General features: G+C 45.3%; 1 protein-coding gene across 3 annotated transcripts in view; it reads right to left on the minus strand.

Annotated features, from left to right (window-relative positions):
- fam91a1 (family with sequence similarity 91 member A1) overlaps nt 1-21060 on the minus strand; it is a 112545-nt gene that overhangs the window by 37288 nt on the left and 54197 nt on the right. For all 3 annotated transcript variants that reach the window (XM_031789146.1, XM_031789145.1, XM_031789144.1), the window contains 2 exons: nt 20679-20808; nt 3930-4078 (listed from right to left, as the gene is read on the minus strand). In XM_031789146.1, the coding sequence (XP_031645006.1) occupies nt 3930-4078; nt 20679-20808 (279 nt within the window). The remainder of the gene's footprint in view (nt 1-3929; nt 4079-20678; nt 20809-21060) is intronic.

A 21060-nucleotide genomic window follows, 5' to 3' on the forward strand; every position in this document is an offset into this window, starting at 1 on the left:
TAGTTCTGTAGCTGTATAGTTCTGTAGCTGTATAGTTCTGTAGCTGTATAGTTCTATAGCTGTATAGTTCTATAGCTGTATAGTTCTGTAGTTGTATAGTTCTGTAGCTGTATAGTTCTGTAGCTGTATAGTTCTGTAGCTGTATAGTTCTGTAGTTGTATAGTTCTGTAGCTGTATAGTTCTGTAGCTGTATAGTTCTGTAGCTGTATAGTTCTATAGCTGTATAGCTGTATAGTTCTATAGCTGTATAGCTGTATAGTTCTGTAGCTGTATAGTTCTGTAGCTGTATAGTTCTGTAGTTGTATAGTTCTGTAGCTGTATAGTTCTATAGCTGTATAGTTCTATAGCTGTATAGTTCTGTAGTTGTATAGTTCTGTAGCTGTATAGCTGTATAGTTCTATAGCTGTATAGTTCTATAGCTGTATAGTTCTGTAGCTGTATAGTTCTGTAGCTGTATAGTTCTATAGCTGTATAGTTCTGTAGTTGTATAGTTCTGTAGCTGTATAGCTGTATAGTTCTGTAGCTGTATAGCTGTATAGTTCTGTAGTTGTATAGTTCTGTATTTCTCTATAGTTGTATAGCTGTATAGTTCTGTAGCTGTATAGTTCTGTAGCTGTATAGTTCTGTAGCTGTATAGCTGTATAGTTCTGTAGCTGTATAGCTGTATAGTTCTATAGCTGTATAGTTCTGTAGCTGTATAGTTCTGTAGCTGTATAGTTCTGTAGCTGTATAGCTGTATAGTTCTGTAGCTGTATAGTTGTATAGTTCTGTAGCTGTATAGTTCTGTAGCTGTATAGCTGTATAGTTCTGTAGCTGTATAGCTGTATAGTTCTGTAGCTGTATAGTTCTGTAGCTGTATAGTTCTGTAGCTGTATAGTTCTGTAGCTGTATAGTTCTGTAGCTGTATAGTTCTGTAGCTGTATAGTTCTGTAGCTGTATAGCTGTATAGTTCTGTAGCTGTATAGCTGTATAGCTGTATAGCTGTATAGCTCTAATTTAAATGGATGTTTATTTGGATTTAATGTAATGGACATACACAAAATTGATTAAGTGAAATTTAAAAAATTACTTAAAAAATATATATATATTAAAAACTGAAAAGTGGTGCGTTCATATGTATTCTCCCCTTTACTATGAAGCCCCTAAATAAGATCTGGTGCAACCAATTACCTTCAGAAGTCACATTACTAGTTAAATAAAGTCCACCTGTGTGCAATCTAAGTGTCACATGATCTGTCACATGATCTCAGTATATATAGACCTGTTCTGTTAGGCCCCAGAGTCTGCAACACCACTAAGCAAGTGGCACCATGAAGAACAAGGAGCTCTCCAAACAGGTCAGGGACAAAGTTGTGGAGAAGTACAGATCAGGGTTGGGTTATAGAAAAATATCAGAAACTTTGAACATAAATTCATTACAAAAAAATTGAAAGAATATGGCACCACAACAAACCTGTCAAGAGAGGGCCACCCACCAAAACTCACGGACCAGGCAAAGAGGGCATTAATCAGAGAGGCAACAAAGAGACCAAAGATAACCCTGAAGTAGGTGCAAAGCTCCACAGAAGAGATTGGAGTATCTGTCCATAGGACCACTTGAAGCTGTACTCCACAGAGCTGGGCTTTATGGAAGAGATTGGAGTATCTGTCCATAGGACCACTTGAAGCCGTACTCCACAGAGTTGGGCTTTATGGAAGAGATTGGAGTATCTGTCCATAGGACCACTTGAAGCTGTACTCCACAGAGCTGGGCTTTATGGAAGAGATTGGAGTATCTGTCCATAGGACCACTTGAAGCTGTACTCCACAGAGCTGGGCTTTATGGAAGAGATTGGAGTATCTGTCCATAGGACCACTTGAAGCTGTACTCCACAGAGTTGGGCTTTATGGAAGAGATTGGAGTATCTGTCCATAGGACCACTTGAAGCTGTACTCCACAGAGTTGGGCTTTATGGAAGAGATTGGAGTATCTGTCCATAGGACCACTTGAAGCTGTACTCCACAGAGTTGGGCTTTATGGAAGAGATTGGAGTATCTGTCCATAGGACCACTTGAAGCTGTACTCCACAGAGCTGGGCTTTATGGAAGAGATGGGAGTATCTGTCCATAGGACCACTTGAAGCTGTACTCCACAGAGCTGGGCTTTAGGGAAGAGATTGGAGTATCTGTCCATAGGACCACTTGAAGCTGTACTCCACAGAGCTGGGCTTTAGGGAAGAGATTGGAGTATCTGTCCATAGGACCACTTGAAGCTGTACTCCACAGAGCTGGGCTTTATGGAAGAGATTGGAGTATCTGTCCATAGGACCACTTGAAGCTGTACTCCACAGAGCTGGGCTTTAGGGAAGAGATGGGAGTATCTGTCCATAGGACCACTTGAAGCTGTACTCCACAGAGCTGGGCTTTAGGGAAGAGATGGGAGTATCTGTCCATAGGACCACTTGAAGCTGTACTCCACAGAGCTGGGCTTTATGGAAGAGATGGGAGTATCTGTCCATAGGACCACTTGAAGCTGTACTCCACAGAGCTGGGCTTTAGGGAAGAGATGGGAGTATCTGTCCATAGGACCACTTGAAGCTGTACTCCACAGAGCTGGGCTTTAGGGAAGAGATGGGAGTATCTGTCCATAGGACCACTTGAAGCTGTACTCCACAGAGCTGGGCTTTATGGAAGAGATGGGAGTATCTGTCCATAGGACCACTTGAAGCTGTACTCCACAGAGCTGGGCTTTATGGAAGAGATGGGAGTATCTGTCCATAGGACCACTTGAAGCTGTACTCCACAGAGCTGGGCTTTATGGAAGAGATTGGAGTATCTGTCCATAGGACCACTTGAAGCTGTACTCCACAGAGCTGGGCTTTATGGAAGAGATTGGAGTATCTGTCCATAGGACCACTTGAAGCTGTACTCCACAGAGCTGGGCTTTATGGAAGAGATTGGAGTATCTGTCCATAGGACCACTTGAAGCTGTACTCCACAGAGCTGGGCTTTATGGAAGAGATTGGAGTATCTGTCCATAGGACCACTTGAAGCTGTACTCCACAGAGCTGGGCTTTACGGAAGAGTGGCCAGAAAAAAGCCATTGCTGAAATAAGAAAAAAAGCAAACATGTTTGCATTATTCTTGAGGGAAACCTGTTTCAGTCTTCCAGAGATTTGAGACTGGGACGGAGGTTCACCTTCCAGCAGGACAATGACCCTAAGCATACTGCTGAAGTAACACTCGAGTGGTTTAAGGGGAAACATTTAAATGTCTTGGAATGGCCTAGTTAAAGCCCAGACCTCAATCCAATTGAGAATCTGTGGGTCTGACTTAAAGATCTCTGTACACCAGCTGAACCCATCCAGTGGCTAGATGTGCCAAACTTATAGAGACATACCCCAAGAGACTTGCAGCTTGAATTGCTGCAAAAGGTGGCTCTACAAAGTATTGACTTTGGGAGGGTGAAAAGTTACGCACGCTCAAATTCAGTTTTTTTTCTTGTTTGTTTCACAATAAAACATATTTTGCATCTTCAAAGTGGTTGGCATGTTGTGTAAATCAAATGATACAAACCCCCCCAAAAATCTATTTTAATTCCAGGTTGTAAGGCAACAAAATAGGAAAAATGACAAGTGCACTGTAGTTGCTCTCTGTCAGTCAGATACCAGACTGGAGTCTGTCCAGGACAAACTGCTTTCCAGTCTGAATGAGTGTGAATCCCCAGACCTGTTGTGTGTGTGTGTTCTGGAGCAGTCTTAGAGCATGGTGACCAGTGCTCACACACACACACACACACACACACACACACACACACACACACACACACACACACACACACACACACACACACACACACACACACACACACACAATCTCAACAGGCCCTAGTCAGTCACAGAGGAGCAGTCAGCGTTGCCTGCGGTCTGTGAAGAGGGACCAGTGTGTACCTGAGGCGTGCAGCTGCTGATAGGTCGTATCTCGTTGCTGAGCGGTGCCATGGAGACCAGTAGTTTGTAGTTCTTGTTGAGGACACGGCTGCAGGTGGCCTGGTCTAGACCCAGCAGACTCTCACAGCGGAGCATATCCAGGGGGAGGCCTGGGGGGGGGGGGTCAATCACACACGGACCAATTACACACGGACCAATTACACACGGACCAATCAGATGCAGCAGACTCTCACAGCGGAGCATATCCAGGGGGAGGCCTGGGGGGGGGGTCAATCACACACACAATACAATACACACAAACGGACAAAGACAACACACAGACACAGCACACACACACACACGGACAAAGACAACACACACACACACAAACGGACAAAAACAACACACAGACACAACACACACACACACACACACACGGACAAAGACAACACACACACACACACACACCACACACATACACAGACGTCAGGGATACTGTTAGGAAAATGTGGGGTCAGTCATTTGACCGGCAGCATTTTAATGAGGAGGACATTTTGAGAAATGTACTGGAACCATATGCAGGTGTGGAACCTGATTAGGGCGTCCACCCACGGTGTTCAGAAATCACATTTAGATAATGGTAATTAATATTAGCAGAAAATGCTAGTCCAGGATGCAACGATGTGCGTGTCTTCTTTACGAATTCTGAAGCGGATTTGAACGTGTTAGAACAACCGTCCACATTAACAGCCAACAACATGAGTAACGAACAGCCAAATCACTAGCCTGTCAATCTACTATAGCAGAAAAGTTAACCTGTTCTATTGGCCAGCTTGTCATTCTGTGCGACAAAGAAACAAACAGACTCTGGGACAGTTGTAGGAGATAAATCCCAAATTCAATCAACCAGTAGGCCTAGACTTCATAAAAACACAACATTAAAAAGCAATGAGTCTGATACAACAGCTCAGAACATTTAGATAATAAGGTTGATGAACCATTATTTAATTTAAAGCACAGCATTGCGCACAAGGCAGCAGGCCACATATACAAATGTTCCTTCCATTATGCAATTAGCAGGAAAACACTTGTCAAAGGTACACTGCACATGACAGATGGAAATATCTGATAATATGACTTGGATTATCAACAACTAGCATGATTGGGATTATCATGGGTTACTAATATGCCTGGGATTATCAACAACTAGCATGGGTTGTTAATATGACTGGGATTATCAACAACTAGCATGGGTTGTTAATATGACTGCGATTATCAACAACTAGCATGGGTTGTTAATATGACTGGGATTATCAACAACTAGCATGGGTTGTTAATATGACTGGGATTATCAACAACTAGCATGGGTTGTTAATATGACTGCGATTATCAACAACTAGCATGGGTTGTTAATATGACTGGGATTATCAACAACTAGCATGGGTTGTTAATATGACTGCGATTATCAACAACTAGCATGGGTTGTTAATATGACAGGGATTATCAACAACTAGCATGGTTGTTAATATGACAGGGATTATCAACAACTAGCATGGGTTGTTAATATGACTAGGACTGTTCTTTTGGATACTGGACAATAAAAGAAAGTTGACATCAAATAATTGCCTCCACGATGAAAGAAAGTTGATTTGAAAACCAATAGGCGAGTAGCTAGGCTACTTACAAGCAATGTAAGACATGTCTCATAATGTGTAGTGAAACCTTCAGGTTTCCAACTAAACTAAATGCATACTGCCTCCAGCTCATTGCAAAGTGGTGTGTGACACTCTGAGGAAGCCTGCCTTCCGTTGCTCTTTGAGATGCTGTAGCAACAGCTCTCCTGCTGTCTGACATATTTCCTGCTCGAAGGCTCTGTATCTGTGTGCTGTACCCGTGTGATAAGATACATAACGAATATACTGTACGCATGAGACAATATAATTCCACTAAATTATGCAAATGTTCCTATTGACCGATGAGCATGACCAGTTAAATTGATTTACATTGACTGGTATTTACATCAAATGTAAACATTATTTCACAATGGTATTTTTTTCTTCTTCACCTGGACAATTGGCCAGCACCAATTTTATTCATCGGCATTTCTATTTTTGGATCGGCCAAAGCCTATTACCGGCTAACCAGGACCCTGACGGGCATGTCAAATCAAATCCGTTGTCACATGAATACAACAAGTGTAGACTTCACCGTGAAATGTTTACTTACAAGCCCTTAACCAACAGTGCAGTTCAAGAAGAAGAAAATATTTACCAAGTAGACTAAAATAAAAGATTATAAAAGTAACATAACAATAACAAGACTATATACAGGGTGTACTGGTACCGAGTCAATGTGGAGGCTATATACAGGGGGTACTGGTACCGAGTCAATGTGGAGGTTATATACAGGGTGTACTGGTACAGAGTCAATGTGGAGACTATATACAGGGGGTACCGGTACAGAGTCAATGTGGAGGCTATATACAGGGGGTACCGGTACAGAGTCAATGTGGAGGCTATATACAGGGGGTACCGGTACAGAGTCATTGTGGAGGCTCTATACAGGGGGTACCGGTACAGAGTCAATGTGGAGGCTATATACAGGGGGTACCAGTACAGAGTCAATGTGGAGACTATATACAGGGGGTTCCGGTACAGAGTCAATGTGGAGGCTATATACAGGGGGTACCGGTACAGAGTCAATGTGGAGGCTATATACAGAGGGTACCGGTACAGAGTCAATGTGGAGGCTATATACAGGGGGTACCGGTACAGAGTCAATGTGGAGGCTATATACAGGGGGTACCGGTACAGAGTCATTGTGGAGGCTCTATACAGGGGGTACCGGTACAGAGTCAATGTGGAGGCTATATACAGGGGGTACCAGTACAGAGTCAATGTGGAGACTATATACAGGGGGTTCCGGTACAGAGTCAATGTGGAGGCTATATACAGGGGGTACCGGTACAGAGTCAATGTGGAGGCTATATACAGAGGGTACCGGTACAGAGTCAATGTGGAGGCTATATACAGGGGGTACCGGTACAGAGTCAATGTGGAGGCTATATACAGGGGGTACCGGTACAGAGTCATTGTGGAGGCTCTATACAGGGGGTACCGGTACAGAGTCAATGTGGAGGCTATATACAGGGGGTACCAGTACAGAGTCAATGTGGAGGCTATATACAGGGGGTACCGGTACAGAGTCAATGTGGAGGCTATATACAGGGAGTACCGGTACAGAGTCAATGTGGAGGCTATATACAGGGGGTACCGGTACAGAGTCAATGTGGAGGCTATATACAGGGGGTACCGGTACAGAGTCAATGTGGAGGCTATATACAGGGGGTACCGGTACAGAGTCAATGTGGAGGCTATATACAGGGGGTACCGGTACAGAGTCAATGTGGAGGCTATATACAGGGGGTACTGGTACAGAGTCAATGTGGAGGCTATATACAGGGGTACCAGTACAGAGTCAATGTGGAGACTATATACAGGGGGTACTGGTACAGAGTCAATGTGGAGGCTATATACAGGGGGTACCGGTACAGAGTCAATGTGGAGGCTATATACAGGGGGTACCGGTACAGAGTCAATGTGGAGGCTATATACAGGGGGTACTGGTACAGAGTCAATGTGGAGGCTATATACAGGGGGTACCGGTACAGAGTCAATGTGGAGACTATATACAGGGTATTACGGTACAGAGTCAATGTGGAGGCTATATACAGGGGGTACCGGTACAGAGTCAATGTGGAGGCTATATACAGGGGGTACCGGTACAGAGTCAATGTGGAGGCTATATACAGGGGGTACCGGTACAGAGTCAATGTGGAGGCTATATACAGGGGGTACCGGTACAGAGTCAATGTGGAGGCTATATACAGGGAGTACTGGTACAGAGTCAATGTGGAGGCTATATACAGGGTATTACGGTACAGAGTATATGTGGAGGCTATATACAGGGTGTTACGGTACAGAGTCAATGTGGAGGCTATATACAGGGTGTTACGGTACAGAGTCAATGTGGAGACTATATACAGGGTGTTACGGTACAGAGTCAATGTGGAGGCTATATACAGGGGGTACCGGTACTGAGTCAATGTGGAGGCTATATACAGGGGGTACCAGTACAGAGTCAATGTGGAGACTATATACAGGGGGTACCGGTACAGAGTCAATGTGGAGGCTATATACAGGGGGTACAGAGTCAATGTGGAGGCTATATACAGGGGGTACCGGTACAGAGTCAATGTGGAGGCTATATACAGGGGGTACCGGTACAGAGTCAATGTGGAGGCTATATACAGGGGGGTACAGAGTCAATGTGGAGGCTATATACAGGGGGTACCGGTACAGAGTCAATGTGGAGGCTATATACAGGGGGTACCGGTACAGAGTCAATGTGGAGGCTATATACAGGGGGTACCGGTACAGAGTCAATGTGGAGGCTATATACAGGGGGTACCGGTACAGAGTCAATGTGGAGGCTATATACAGGGTGTTACGGTACAGAGTCAATGTGGAGGCTATATACAGGGGGTACCGGTACAGAGTCAATGTGGAGGCTATATACAGGGGGTACTGGTACAGAGTCAATGTGGAGGCTATATACAGGGGGTACCGGTACAGAGTCAATGTGGAGGCTATATACAGGGGGTACCGGTACAGAGTCAATGTGGAGGCTATATACAGGGGGTACCGGTACAGAGTCAATGTGGAGGCTATATACAGGGAGTTACGGTACAGAGTCAATGTGGAGGCTATATACAGGGGGTACCGGTACAGAGTCAATGTGGAGACTATATACAGGGTGTTACGGTACAGAGTCAATGTGGAGACTATATACAGGGTATTACGGTACTGAGTCAATGTGGAGGCTATATACAGAGGGTACCGGTACAGAGTCAATGTGGAGGCTATATACAGGGGGTACCGGTACAGAGTCAATGTGGAGACTATATACAGGGGGTACCGGTACAGAGTCAATGTGGAGACTATATACAGGGGGTACCGGTACAGAGTCAATGTGGAGGCTATATACAGGGGGTACCGGTACAGAGTCAATGTGGAGGCTATATACAGGGGGTACCGGTACAGAGTCAATGTGGAGACTATATACAGGGGGTACCGGTACAGAGTCAATGTGGAGGCTATATACAGGGGGTACCGGTACAGAATCAATGTGGAGGCTATATACAGGGGGTACCGGTACAGAGTCAATGTGGAGGCTATATACAGGGGGTACCGGTACAGAGTCAATGTGGAGGCTATATACAGGGGGTACCGGAACAGAGTCAATGTGGAGGCTATATACAGGGGGTACCGGTACAGAGTCAATGTGGAGGCTATATACAGGGGGTACCGGTACAGAGTCAATGTGGAGGCTATATACAGGGTGTACGGGTACAGAGTCTATGTGGAGGCTATATACAGGGTATTACGGTACAGAGTCAATGTGGAGGCTATATACAGGGTGTTACGGTACAGAGTCTATGTGGAGGCTATATACAGGGTGTTACGGTACAGAGTCTATGTGGAGGCTATATACAGGGTGTTCCGGTACTGAGTCAATGTGGAGGCTATATACAGGGTGTTACGGTACAGAGTCAATGTGGAGGCTATATACAGGGTGTTCCGGTACTGAGTCAATGTGGAGGCTATATACAGGGGGTACCGGTACAGAGTCAATGTGGAGGCTATATACAGGGTGTACCGGTACAGAGTCAATGTGGAGACTATATACAGGGTATTACGGTACAGAGTCAATGTGGAGGCTATATACAGGGGGTACCGGTACAGAGTCAATGTGGAGGCTATATACAGGGGGTACCGGTACAGAGTCAATGTGGAGGCTATATACAGGGGGTACCGGTACAGAGTCAATGTGGAGGCTATATACAGGGGGTACCGGTACAGAGTCAATGTGGAGGCTATATACAGGGTGTACGGGTACAGAGTCTATGTGGAGGCTATATACAGGGTATTACGGTACAGAGTCAATGTGGAGGCTATATACAGGGTGTTACGGTACAGAGTCTATGTGGAGGCTATATACAGGGTGTTCCGGTACTGAGTCAATGTGGAGGCTATATACAGGGTGTTACGGTACAGAGTCAATGTGGAGGCTATATACAGGGTGTTCCGGTACTGAGTCAATGTGGAGGCTATATACAGGGGGTACCGGTACAGAGTCAATGTGGAGGCTATATACAGGGTGTACCGGTACAGAGTCAATGTGGAGACTATATACAGGGTATTACGGTACAGAGTCAATGTGGAGGTTATATACAGGGGGTACCGGTACAGAGTCAATGTGGAGGCTATATACAGGGGGTACCGGTACAGAGTCAATGTGGAGGCTATATACAGGGTATTACGGTACAGAGTCAATGTGGAGGCTATATACAGGGTATTACGGTACTGAGTCAATGTGGAGGCTATATACAGGGTATTACGGTACAGAGTCAATGTGGAGGCTATATACAGGGTATTACGGTACAGAGTCAATGTGGAGGCTATATACAGGGTATTACGGTACAGAGTCAATGTGGAGGCTATATACAGGGTATTACGGTACAGAGTCAATGTGGAGGCTATATACAGGGGGTACCGGTACTGAGTCAATGTGGAGGCTATATACAGGGTGTTACGGTACAGAGTCAATGTGGAGGCTATATACAGGGGGTACCAGTACAGAGTCAATGTGGAGGCTATATACAGGGTGTACCGGTACAGAGTCAATGTGGAGGCTATATACAGGGAGATACGGTACAGAGTCAATGTGGAGACTATATACAGGGTGTTACGGTACAGAGTCAATGTGGAGGCTATATACAGGGAGTTACGGTACAGAGTCAATGTGGAGACTATATACAGGGGGTTCCGGTACAGAGTCAATGTGGAGGCTATATACAGGGGGAACTGGTACAGAGTCAATGTGGAGACTATATACAGAGGGTACCGGTACAGAGTCAATGTGGAGGCTATATACAGGGAGTACCGGTACAGAGTCAATGTGGAGGCTATATACAGGGGGTACCGGTACAGAGTCAATGTGGAGACTATATACAGAGGGTACCGGTACAGAGTCAATGTGGAGGCTATATACAGGGGGTACCGGTACAGAGTCAATGTGGAGGCTATATACAGGGAGTTACGGTACAGAGTCAATGTGGAGGCTATATACAGGGGGTACCAGTACAGAGTCAATGTGGAGGCTATATACAGGGGGTACTGGTACAGAGTCAATGTGGAGGCTATATACAGGGGGTACTGGTACAGAGTCAATGTGGAGGCTATATACAGGGGGTACCGGTACAGAGTCAATGTGGAGGCTATATACAGGGAGTACTGGAACAGAGTCAATGTGGAGGCTATATACAGGGTGTTACGGTACAGAGTCAATGTGGAGGCTATATACAGGGTGTACTGGTACCGAGTCAATGTGGAGGCTATATACAGGGGGTACCGGTACAGAGTCAATGTGGAGGCTATATACAGGGGGTACCGGTACAGAGTCAATGTGGAGGCTATATACAGGGGGTACCGGTACAGAGTCAATGTGGAGGCTATATACAGGGGGTACCGGTACAGAGTCAATGTGGAGGCTATATACAGGGTGTTACGGTACAGAGTCAGTGTGGAGGCTATATACAGGGTGTTACGGTACAGAGTCAGTGTGGAGGCCATATACAGGGTGTTACGGTACAGAGTCAATGTGGAGGCTATATACAGGGGGTACCGGTACAGAGTCAATGTGGAGGCTATATACAGGGGGTACCGGAACAGAGTCAATGTGGAGGCTATATACAGGGTGTTACGGTACAGAGTCAGTGTGGAGGCTATATACAGGGTGTTACGGTACAGAGTCAGTGTGGAGGCCATATACAGGGTGTTACGGTACAGAGTCAGTGTGGAGACTATATACAGGGTGTTACGGTACAGAGTCAGTGTGGAGGCTATATACAGGGTGTTACGGTACAGAGTCAATGTGGAGGCTATATACAGGGGGCACCGGTACAGAGTCAATGTGGAGGCTATATACAGGGGGCACCGGTACAGAGTCAATGTGGAGGCTATATACAGTGGGTACCGGTACCGAGTCAATGTGGAGGCTATATACAGGGGGTACCGGTACCGAGTCAGTGTGGAGGCTATATACAGGGGGTACCGGTACAGAGTCAGTATGGAGGCTATATACAGGGGGCACCGGTACCAAGTCTGTGTGCGGGGGTACAGGTTAGTTGAGGTAATCTGTACATGTAGATGGGGGTGAAGTGACTATGCATAGATTATAAACAGCGAGTAGCAGTTCAAAGGGGAAGGGGCAATGTAAATTGTCTGGTGACGATTTTTATGAATTGTTCAGCAGTCTTATGGCTTGGGGGTAGAAGCTGTTGAGGAGATTTTTGGTTCTAGACTTGGCGCTCCGGTACCTCTTACTGTGCGGTAGCAGAGAAAACAGTCTATAACTTGGGTGACTGGAGTCTCTGACAATTTTCTGGGCTTTCCTCTGATCCCGCCTATTATATAGGTCCTGGATGGCAGGAAGCTTGGCCTCAGTGATGTACTGGGCCGTTCGCACTACCCTCTGTAGTCTTACAGTCAGATTTTATTTAAATTGTATTTATTTTACCTTTATTTAACCAGGTAGGCAAGTTGAGAACAAGTTCTCATTTACAATTGCGACCTGGCCAAGATAAAGCAAAGCAGTTCGACAGATAAAACGACACAGAGTTACACATGGAGTAAACAAACATACAGTCAATAATGCAGTATAAACAAGTCTATATACAATGTGAGCAAATGAGGTGAGAAGGGAGGTAAAGGCAAAAAAGGCCATGATGGCAAAGTAAATACAATATAGCAAGTAAAACACTGGAATGGTAGTTTTGCAATGGAAGAATGTGCAAAGTAGAAATAAAAATAATGGGGTGCAAAGGAGCAAAATAAATAAATAAATTAAAATTAAATACAGTTGGGAAAGAGGTAGTTGTTTGGGCTAAATTATAGGTGGGCTATGTACAGGTGCAGTAATCTGTGAGCTGCTCTGACAGTTGGTGCTTAAAGCTAGTGAGGGAGATAAGTGTTTCCAGTTTCAGAGATTTTTGTAGTTCGTTCCAGTCATTGGCAGCAGAGAACTGGGAGGAGAGGCAGCCAAAGAAATAATTGGTTTTGGGGGTGACTAGAGAGATATACCTGCTGGAGCGTGTGCTACAGGTGGGAGATGCTATGGTGACCAGCGAGCTGAGATAAGGGGGGACTTTACCTAGCAGGGTCTTGTAGATGACATGGAGCCAGTGGGTTTGGCGACGAGTATGAAGCGAGGGCCAGCCAACGAGAGCGTACAGGTCGCAATGGTGGGTAGTATATGGGGCTTTGGTGATAAAACGGATTGCACTGTGATAGACTGCATCCAATTTGTTGGGTAGGGTATTGGAGGCTATTTTGTAAATGACATCGCCAAAGTCGAGGATTGGTAGGATGGTCAGTTTTACAAGGGTATGTTTGGCAGCATGAGTGAAGGATGCTTTGTTGCGAAATAGGAAGCCAATTCTAGATTTAACTTTGGATTGGAGATGTTTGATATGGGTCTGGAAGGAGAGTTTACAGTCTAACCAGACACCTAAGTATTTGTAGTTGTCCACGTATTCTAAGTCAGAGCCGTCCAGAGTAGTGATGTTGGACAGGCGGGTAGGTGCAGGTAGCGATCGGTTGAAGAGCATGCATTTAGTTTTACTTGTATTTAAGAGCAATTGGAGGCCACGGAAGGAGAGTTGTATGGCATTGAAGCTTGCCTGGAGGGTTGTTAACACAGTGTCCAAAGAAGGGCCGGAAGTATACAGAATGGTGTCGTCTGCGTAGAGGTGGATCAGGGACTCACCAGCAGCAAGAGCGACCTCATTGATGTATACAGAGAAGAGAGTCGGTCCAAGAATTGAACCCTGTGGCACCCCCATAGAGACTGCCAGAGGTCCGGACAGCAGACCCTCCGATTTCACACACTGAACTCTATCAGAGAAGTAGTTGGTGAACCAGGCGAGGCAATCATTTGAGAAAACCAAGGCTGTCGAGTCTGCCGATGAGGATGTGGTGATTGACAGAGTCGAAAGCCTTGGCCAGATCAATGAATACGGCTGCACAGTAATGTTTCTTATCGATGGCGGTTAAGATATCGTTTAGGACCTTGAGCGTGGCTGGGGTGCACCCATGACCAGCTCTGAAACCAGATTGCATAGCAGAGAAGGTATGGTGAGATTCGAAATGGTCGGTAATCTGTTTGTTGACTTGGCTTTCGAAGACCTTAGAAAGGCACGGTAGGATAGATATAGGTCTGTAGCAGTTTGGGTCAAGAGTGTCCCCCCCTTTGAAGAGGGGGATGACCGCAGCTGCTTTCCAATCTTTGGGAATCTCAGACGACACGAAAGAGAGGTTGAACAGGCTAGTAATAGGGGTGGCAACAATTTTGGCAGATAATTTTAGAAAAAAAGGGTCCAGATTGTCTAGCCCGGCTGATTTGTAGGGGTACAGATTTTGCAGCTCTTTCAGAACATCAGCTGAATGGATTTGGGAGAAGGAGAAATGGGGAAGGCTTGGGCGAGTTGCTGTTGGGGGTGCAGTGCTGTTGTCCGGGGTAGGAGTAGCCAGGTGGAAAGCATGGCCAGCCGTAGAAAAATGCTTATTGAAATTCTCAATTAAGGTGGATTTATCAGTGGTGACAGTGTTTCCTATCTTCAGTGCAGTGGGCAGCTGGGAGGAGGTGTTCTTATTCTCCATGGACTTTACAGTGTCCCAGAACTTTTTTGAGTTAGTGTTGCAGGAAGCAAATTTCTGCTTGAAAAAGCTAGCCTTGGCTTTTCTAACTGCCTGTGTATAATGGTTTCTAGCTTCCCTGAACAGCTGCATATCACGGGGGCTGTTCGATGCTAATGCAGAACGCCATAGGATGTTTTTGTGTTGGTTAAGGGCAGTCAGGTCTGGGGAGAATCAAGGGCTATATCTGTTCCTGGTTCTAAATTTCTTGAATGGGGCATGTTTATTTAAGATGGTTAGGAAGGCATTTAAAAAAAATATCCAGGCATCCTCTACTGACGGGATGAGATCAATATCCTTCCAGGATACCCCAGCCAGGTCGATTAGAAAGGCCTGCTCGCAGAAGTGTTTCAGGGAGCGTTTTACAGTGATGAGTGGAGGTCGTTTGACCGCTGACCCATTACGGATGCAGGCAATGAGGCAGTGATCGCTGAGATCTTGGTTGAAGACAGCAGAGGTGTATTTAGAGGGGAAGTTGGTTAGGATGATATCTATGAGGGTGCCCGTGTTTAAGGCTTTGGGGAGGTACCTGGTAGGTTCATTGATAATTTGTGTGAGATTGAGGGCATCAAGTTTAGATTGTAGGATGGCTGGGGTGTTAAGCATGTTCCAGTTTAGGTCGCCTAGCAGCACGAACTCTGAAGATAGATGGGGGGCAATCAGTTCACATATGGTGTCCAGAGTACAGCTGGGGGCAGAGGGTGGTCTATAGGTCTATAGCAGGCGGCAACGGTGAGAGACTTGTTTTTAGAGAGGTGGATTTTTAAAAGTAGAAGTTCAAATTGTTTGGGTACAGACCTGGATAGTAGGACAGAACTCTGCAGGCTATCTTTGCAGTAGATTGCAACACCGCCCCCTTTGGCAGTTCCATCTTGTCTGAAAATGTTGTAGTTTGGAATTAAAATTTCTGAATTTTTGGTGGTCTTCCTAAGCCAGGATTCAGACACAGCTAGAACATCCGGGTTGGCAGAGTGTGCTAAAGCAGTGAATAGAACAAACTTAGGGAGGAGGCTTCTAATGTTAACATGCATGAAACCAAGGCTATTACGGTTACAGAAGTCGTCAAAAGAGAGCGCCTGGGGAATAGGAGTGGAGCTAGGCACTGCAGGGCCTGGATTCACCTCTACATCGCCAGAGGAACATAGGAGGAGTAGAATAAGGGTACGGCTAAAAGCTATGAGAATTGGTCGTCTAGAACGTCTGGAACATAGAGTAAAAGGAGGTTTCTGGGGGCGATAAAATAGCATCAAGGTATAATGTACAGACAAATGTATGGTAGGATGTGAATACAGTGGAGGTAAACCTAGGTATTGAGTGATGAAGAGAGAGATATTGTCTCTAGAAACATCATTGAAACCAGGAGATGTCATTGCATGTGTGGGTGGTGGAACTAATAGGTTGGATAAGGTATAGTGAGCAGGACTAGAGGCTCTACAGTGAAATAAGCCAATAAACACTAACCAGAACAGCAATGGACAAGACATATTGAAATTAAGGAGAGGCATGCTTAGTCGAGTGATCAAAAGGGTCCAGTGAGTGGAGAGGTTGGTTGGTGATTTAGACAGCTAGCCAGGCCATCGGTAGCAAGCTAGCATAGGATGGAGGTCTGTTGTTAGCCACCTCTTACGTTCCGTCAGTAGATTAGTGGGGTTCCGTGTGGTAGAGGGGATTAATCCAAATCACACAACAACAACAAAAATAAAAACAATAGATATAGTTATAGAGGCCCAAGAAGAAAACATAATAATATTAAAAATAAATAAATTGTCCGATTGTCTATTCAGATAGCAGCCGGTAAGACAGCTAACGGTTAGCAGGCCGCAGATGGGCGTTCAGGTAACGTCGCGACGGAGGAGCCAGCCGGATCTCCTTCGGGTAGATAACGTCGGCAGTCCAGTTGTGAAGGCCCGGTGGGGCTCCGCGTAGGCAGTAAAACGGGTCCGGATAGGTGACTGCAGCCCAGGAGTGATTGATGGAACTCAGGAGTGATTGACGGAGCTGGCTAGCTCCGGAATAATTGATGTTTGCTCCGGAATCGACGAAGGCCGATAGTCACACGGATAGCAGCTAGCTAGCTGTGAGATCCGGGTATGAATGTCCAGAGAGCAGTCGAAATCCAGGGACATGGAGAGAAAAATTGGTCCGGTATGTTCCGTTCCGAGCCGCGCTGCGCCGTACAGAACTGGCGATAGATTTTCGAGCTAAAGGATAGCTGATGACCACAAACCGTGGTTAGCTGAATACTAACGATTTGCCAGTAAAGGAGCTAACTAGCTTCTGAACTAGCTTCTGATTAGCTTCTGGAGTATCTTCTGGCTAGCTTCTGGCTAGTTTCAGGCTAGCTTCTTGGAGTTTCTGGCTAGCTTCTTGGAGGATTACAGATTTGAGGTAAATAATACTTTTTTATAAATATAAATTGGTGAGGCGGGTTGCAGGACAGTGTTTTGAAGATGAGTTGATGGAAAATAAAAATAAAATGTATGTGAAAAAAGTTGTAAATATATATATATATACAGGACACGATAAGACGAGGACAAAAGACGTCTGAACTGCTATGCCACCTTGGAGTTTTTTTTTGATGCCAGGATGCTCTCGACGGTGCAGATAAAGAACAGTTTGAGGATCTGGGGACCCATGCCAAATCTTTTTAGTCTCTCGAGGTGGAAAAGGTTTTGAGGTGCCCTCTTCACGACCATCTTGGTATGTTTGGACCATGATAGTCGAACACAGAGATTAACCAAAACCCTGATGGAGGTGTCACACAGAGATTAACCACAACCCTGACGGAGGTGTCACACAGAGATTAACCACAACCCTGACGGAGGTGTCACACAGAGATTAACCACAACCCTGACGGAGGTGTCACACAGAGATTAACCACAACCCTGACGGAGGTGTCACACAGAGATTAACCACAACCCTGACTGAGGTGTCACACAGAGATTAACCACAACCCTGACGGAGGTGTCACACAGAGATTAACCACAACCCTGACGGAGGTGTCACACAGAGATTAACCACAACCCTGACGGAGATGTCACACAGAGATTAACCACAACCCTGACGGAGGTGTCACACAGAGATTAACCACAACCCTGACGGAGGTGTCACACAGAGATTAACCACAACCCTGACGGAGGTGTCACACAGAGATTAACCACAACCCTGACGGAGGTGTCACACAGAGATTAACCACAACCCTGACGGAGATGTCACACAGAGATTAACCACAACCCTGATGGAGGTGTCACACAGAGATTAACCACAACCCTGACGGAGGTGTCACACAGAGATTAACCACAACCCTGATGGAGGTATCACACAGAGATTAACCACAACCCTGATGGAGGTGTCACACAGAGATTAACCACAACCCTGATGGAGGTGTCACACAGAGATTAACCACAACCCTGATGGAGGTGTCACACAGAGATTAACCACAACCCTGATGGAGGTGTCACACAGAGATTAACCACAACCCTGATGGAGGTGTCACACAGAGATTAACCACAACCCTGATGGAGGTGTCACACAGAGATTAACCACAACCCTGATGGAGGTGTCACACAGAGATTAACCACAACCCTGACGGAGGTGTCACACAGAGATTAACCACAACCCTGACGGAGGTGTCACACAGAGATTAACCACAACCCTGACGGAGGTGTCACACAGAGATTAACCACAACCCTGACGGAGGTGTCACACAGAGATTAACCACAACCCTGACGGAGGTGTCACACAGAGATTAACCACAACCCTGACGGAGGTGTCACACAGAGATTAACCACAACCCTGACGGAGGTGTCACACAGAGATTAACCACAACCCTGACGGAGGTGTCACACAGAGATTAACCACAACCCTGACGGAGATGTCACACAGAGATTAACCACAACCCTGACGGAGATGTCACACAGAGATTAACCACAACCCTGACGGAGGTGTCACACAGAGATTAACCACAACCCTGACGGAGATGTCACACAGAGATTAACCACAACCCTGACGGAGGTGTCACACAGAGATTAACCACATACAGCAGCACTATAAACACAAACAGAAGGTCTGTTGATTCTGAATTTAGAGTCTGGATGTTGTTTTCATCACACTCACTCACTGTTATATATTATATATATACTCACTGTTGGCTGGAGTATTATATTATATTACACTCAGTTCTGTTGGCTGGAGTATTATATTATATTACACACTCAGTTATTATATTATATTACACACTCAGTTATTATATTATATTACACACTCAGTTCTGTCGGCTGGAGTATTATATTATATTACACACTCAGTTCTGTTGGCTGGAAAAATAAACATTCACAATAAGTGAATATCAATAAACTTCCCTTGATTAAAGCACCCAACACCCCTAAACAAAAACACAACAAAAACACAACAAAAACACTAATAACTAGACAGGATGTTAAAACTACTATCTATAGAAACACTAATAACTAGACAGGATGTTAAAACTACTACCTATAAAAACACTAATAACTAGACAGGATGTTAAAACTACTATCTATAGAAACACTAATAACTAGACAGGATGTTAAAACTACTACCTATAAAAACACTAATAACTAGACAGGATGTTAAAATTACTATCTATAGAAACACTAATAACTAGACAGGATGTTAAAACTACTACCTATACTGAATAAAAATGTAAGTGCAACATGCAACAAGTTCAAAGATTTGACTGAGCTACAGTTCATATGAGGAAATACAGTTCAATGAATGAATTAGGTCCTAATCTATGGATTTCACATGACTGGGAATACAGATATGCATCTGTTGGTCACAGATACCATTAAATAAAAGGTAGGGTTGTGGATCAGAAAACGAGTCAGTATCTGGTGTGACCATTTGCCTCATGCAGCGTGACAGATCTCCTTCACATAGAGTTGATCAGGCTGTTGATTGTGGCCTGTGGAATGTTGTCCCACTCCTCTTCAGTGGCTTTAAAGTTGCTGGATATTGGCGGGAACTGGGACATGCTGTCATACACATCGGTCCAGAGCATCCCGAACATGCTCAATGGGTGACATGTCTGGTGAGTATGTAGGCCATGGGAGAACTGGGACATTTTCAGCTTCCAGGAATTGTGTACAGATCCTTGCGACATGGAGTCGTGCATTATCATGCTGAAACATGAGGTGATGGAGGATGAATGCAACGACAATGGGCCTCAGGATCTCATCACGGTATCTCAACATTCAAATTACCATGGATGAAATCCAATTGTGTTTGTTGTCCCTAGTTTATGCCTGCCCATACCATAACCCCACCACCGTAATAGGGCACTCTGTTCACAACGTTGACATCAGCAAATCGCTCACCCACACCACGCCATACACGTGGTCTGAGGTTGTGAGGCCGGTTGGACGTCATGCCAAATTCTCAAAAACGATGACTTAAGGTAGAGAAATGAACATTCAATTCTCTGGCAACAGCTCGGGTGGACATTCCTGCAGTCAGCATGCACACTCCTTCAAAACTTTAGACATCTGTGGCATTGTGTTGTGTTACAAAACTGAACATTTTAGAGTGGCTTATTATTGTCCCCAGCACAAGGTGCAACTGTGTAATGATCATGCTGTTTAATCAGCTTTTTAATAATATGCCACACCTGTCAGGTGGATGGATTGTCTTGTCAAAGGAGAAACGCTCACTAACGGGGATGTAAACAAAGTTGTGCACAACATTTGAGAGAAATAAGCTTTTTGTCTGTATGGGAACATGGGACCAACACTTTACATGCTGTGTTTATATAGTTGTTCAGTGTTATCATACCATTGCATACAAAATATCTCTTAACTTTTCCAACAACTGTTATTTTGAATTCTAACTTCTTTTAACACACAGAACAGGGTGTGAGCATTATGTTATTGCTTCCTAACTAAAGAAAAAGGGTATAAGCTGTGTTGTTAGTTACCGTTGTTAGGCAGATCAGGGCCCTGGTCGGTGGTTAGTTCCTTGTTGTAGCGGAGAAACAGGATGGTGTTCCTGAGGGTCAGAGCGTGGTCAAAATACCTCTGGGCCTCGCCCTCTGCCGTGCTCTCTACCTGAGGGAGGAGAGAGAGAGGGGTTAGTAACATGGTCAAAATACCCCTGGGCCTCGCCCTCTGCCGTGCTCTCTACCTGAGGGAGGAGAGAGAGAGGGGTTAGTAACATGGTCAAAATACCCCTGGGCCTCGCCCTCTGCCGTGCTCTCTACCTGAGGGAGGAGAGAGAGAGGGGTTAGTAACATGGTCAAAATACCTCTGGGCCTCGCCCTCTCCGCCGTGCTCTCTACCTGAGGGAGGAGAGAGAGAGGG

The sequence above is a fragment of the Oncorhynchus kisutch genome, linkage group LG14 (assembly GCF_002021735.2).
Source record: "Oncorhynchus kisutch isolate 150728-3 linkage group LG14, Okis_V2, whole genome shotgun sequence".
NCBI lineage: Eukaryota > Metazoa > Chordata > Actinopteri > Salmoniformes > Salmonidae > Oncorhynchus > Oncorhynchus kisutch.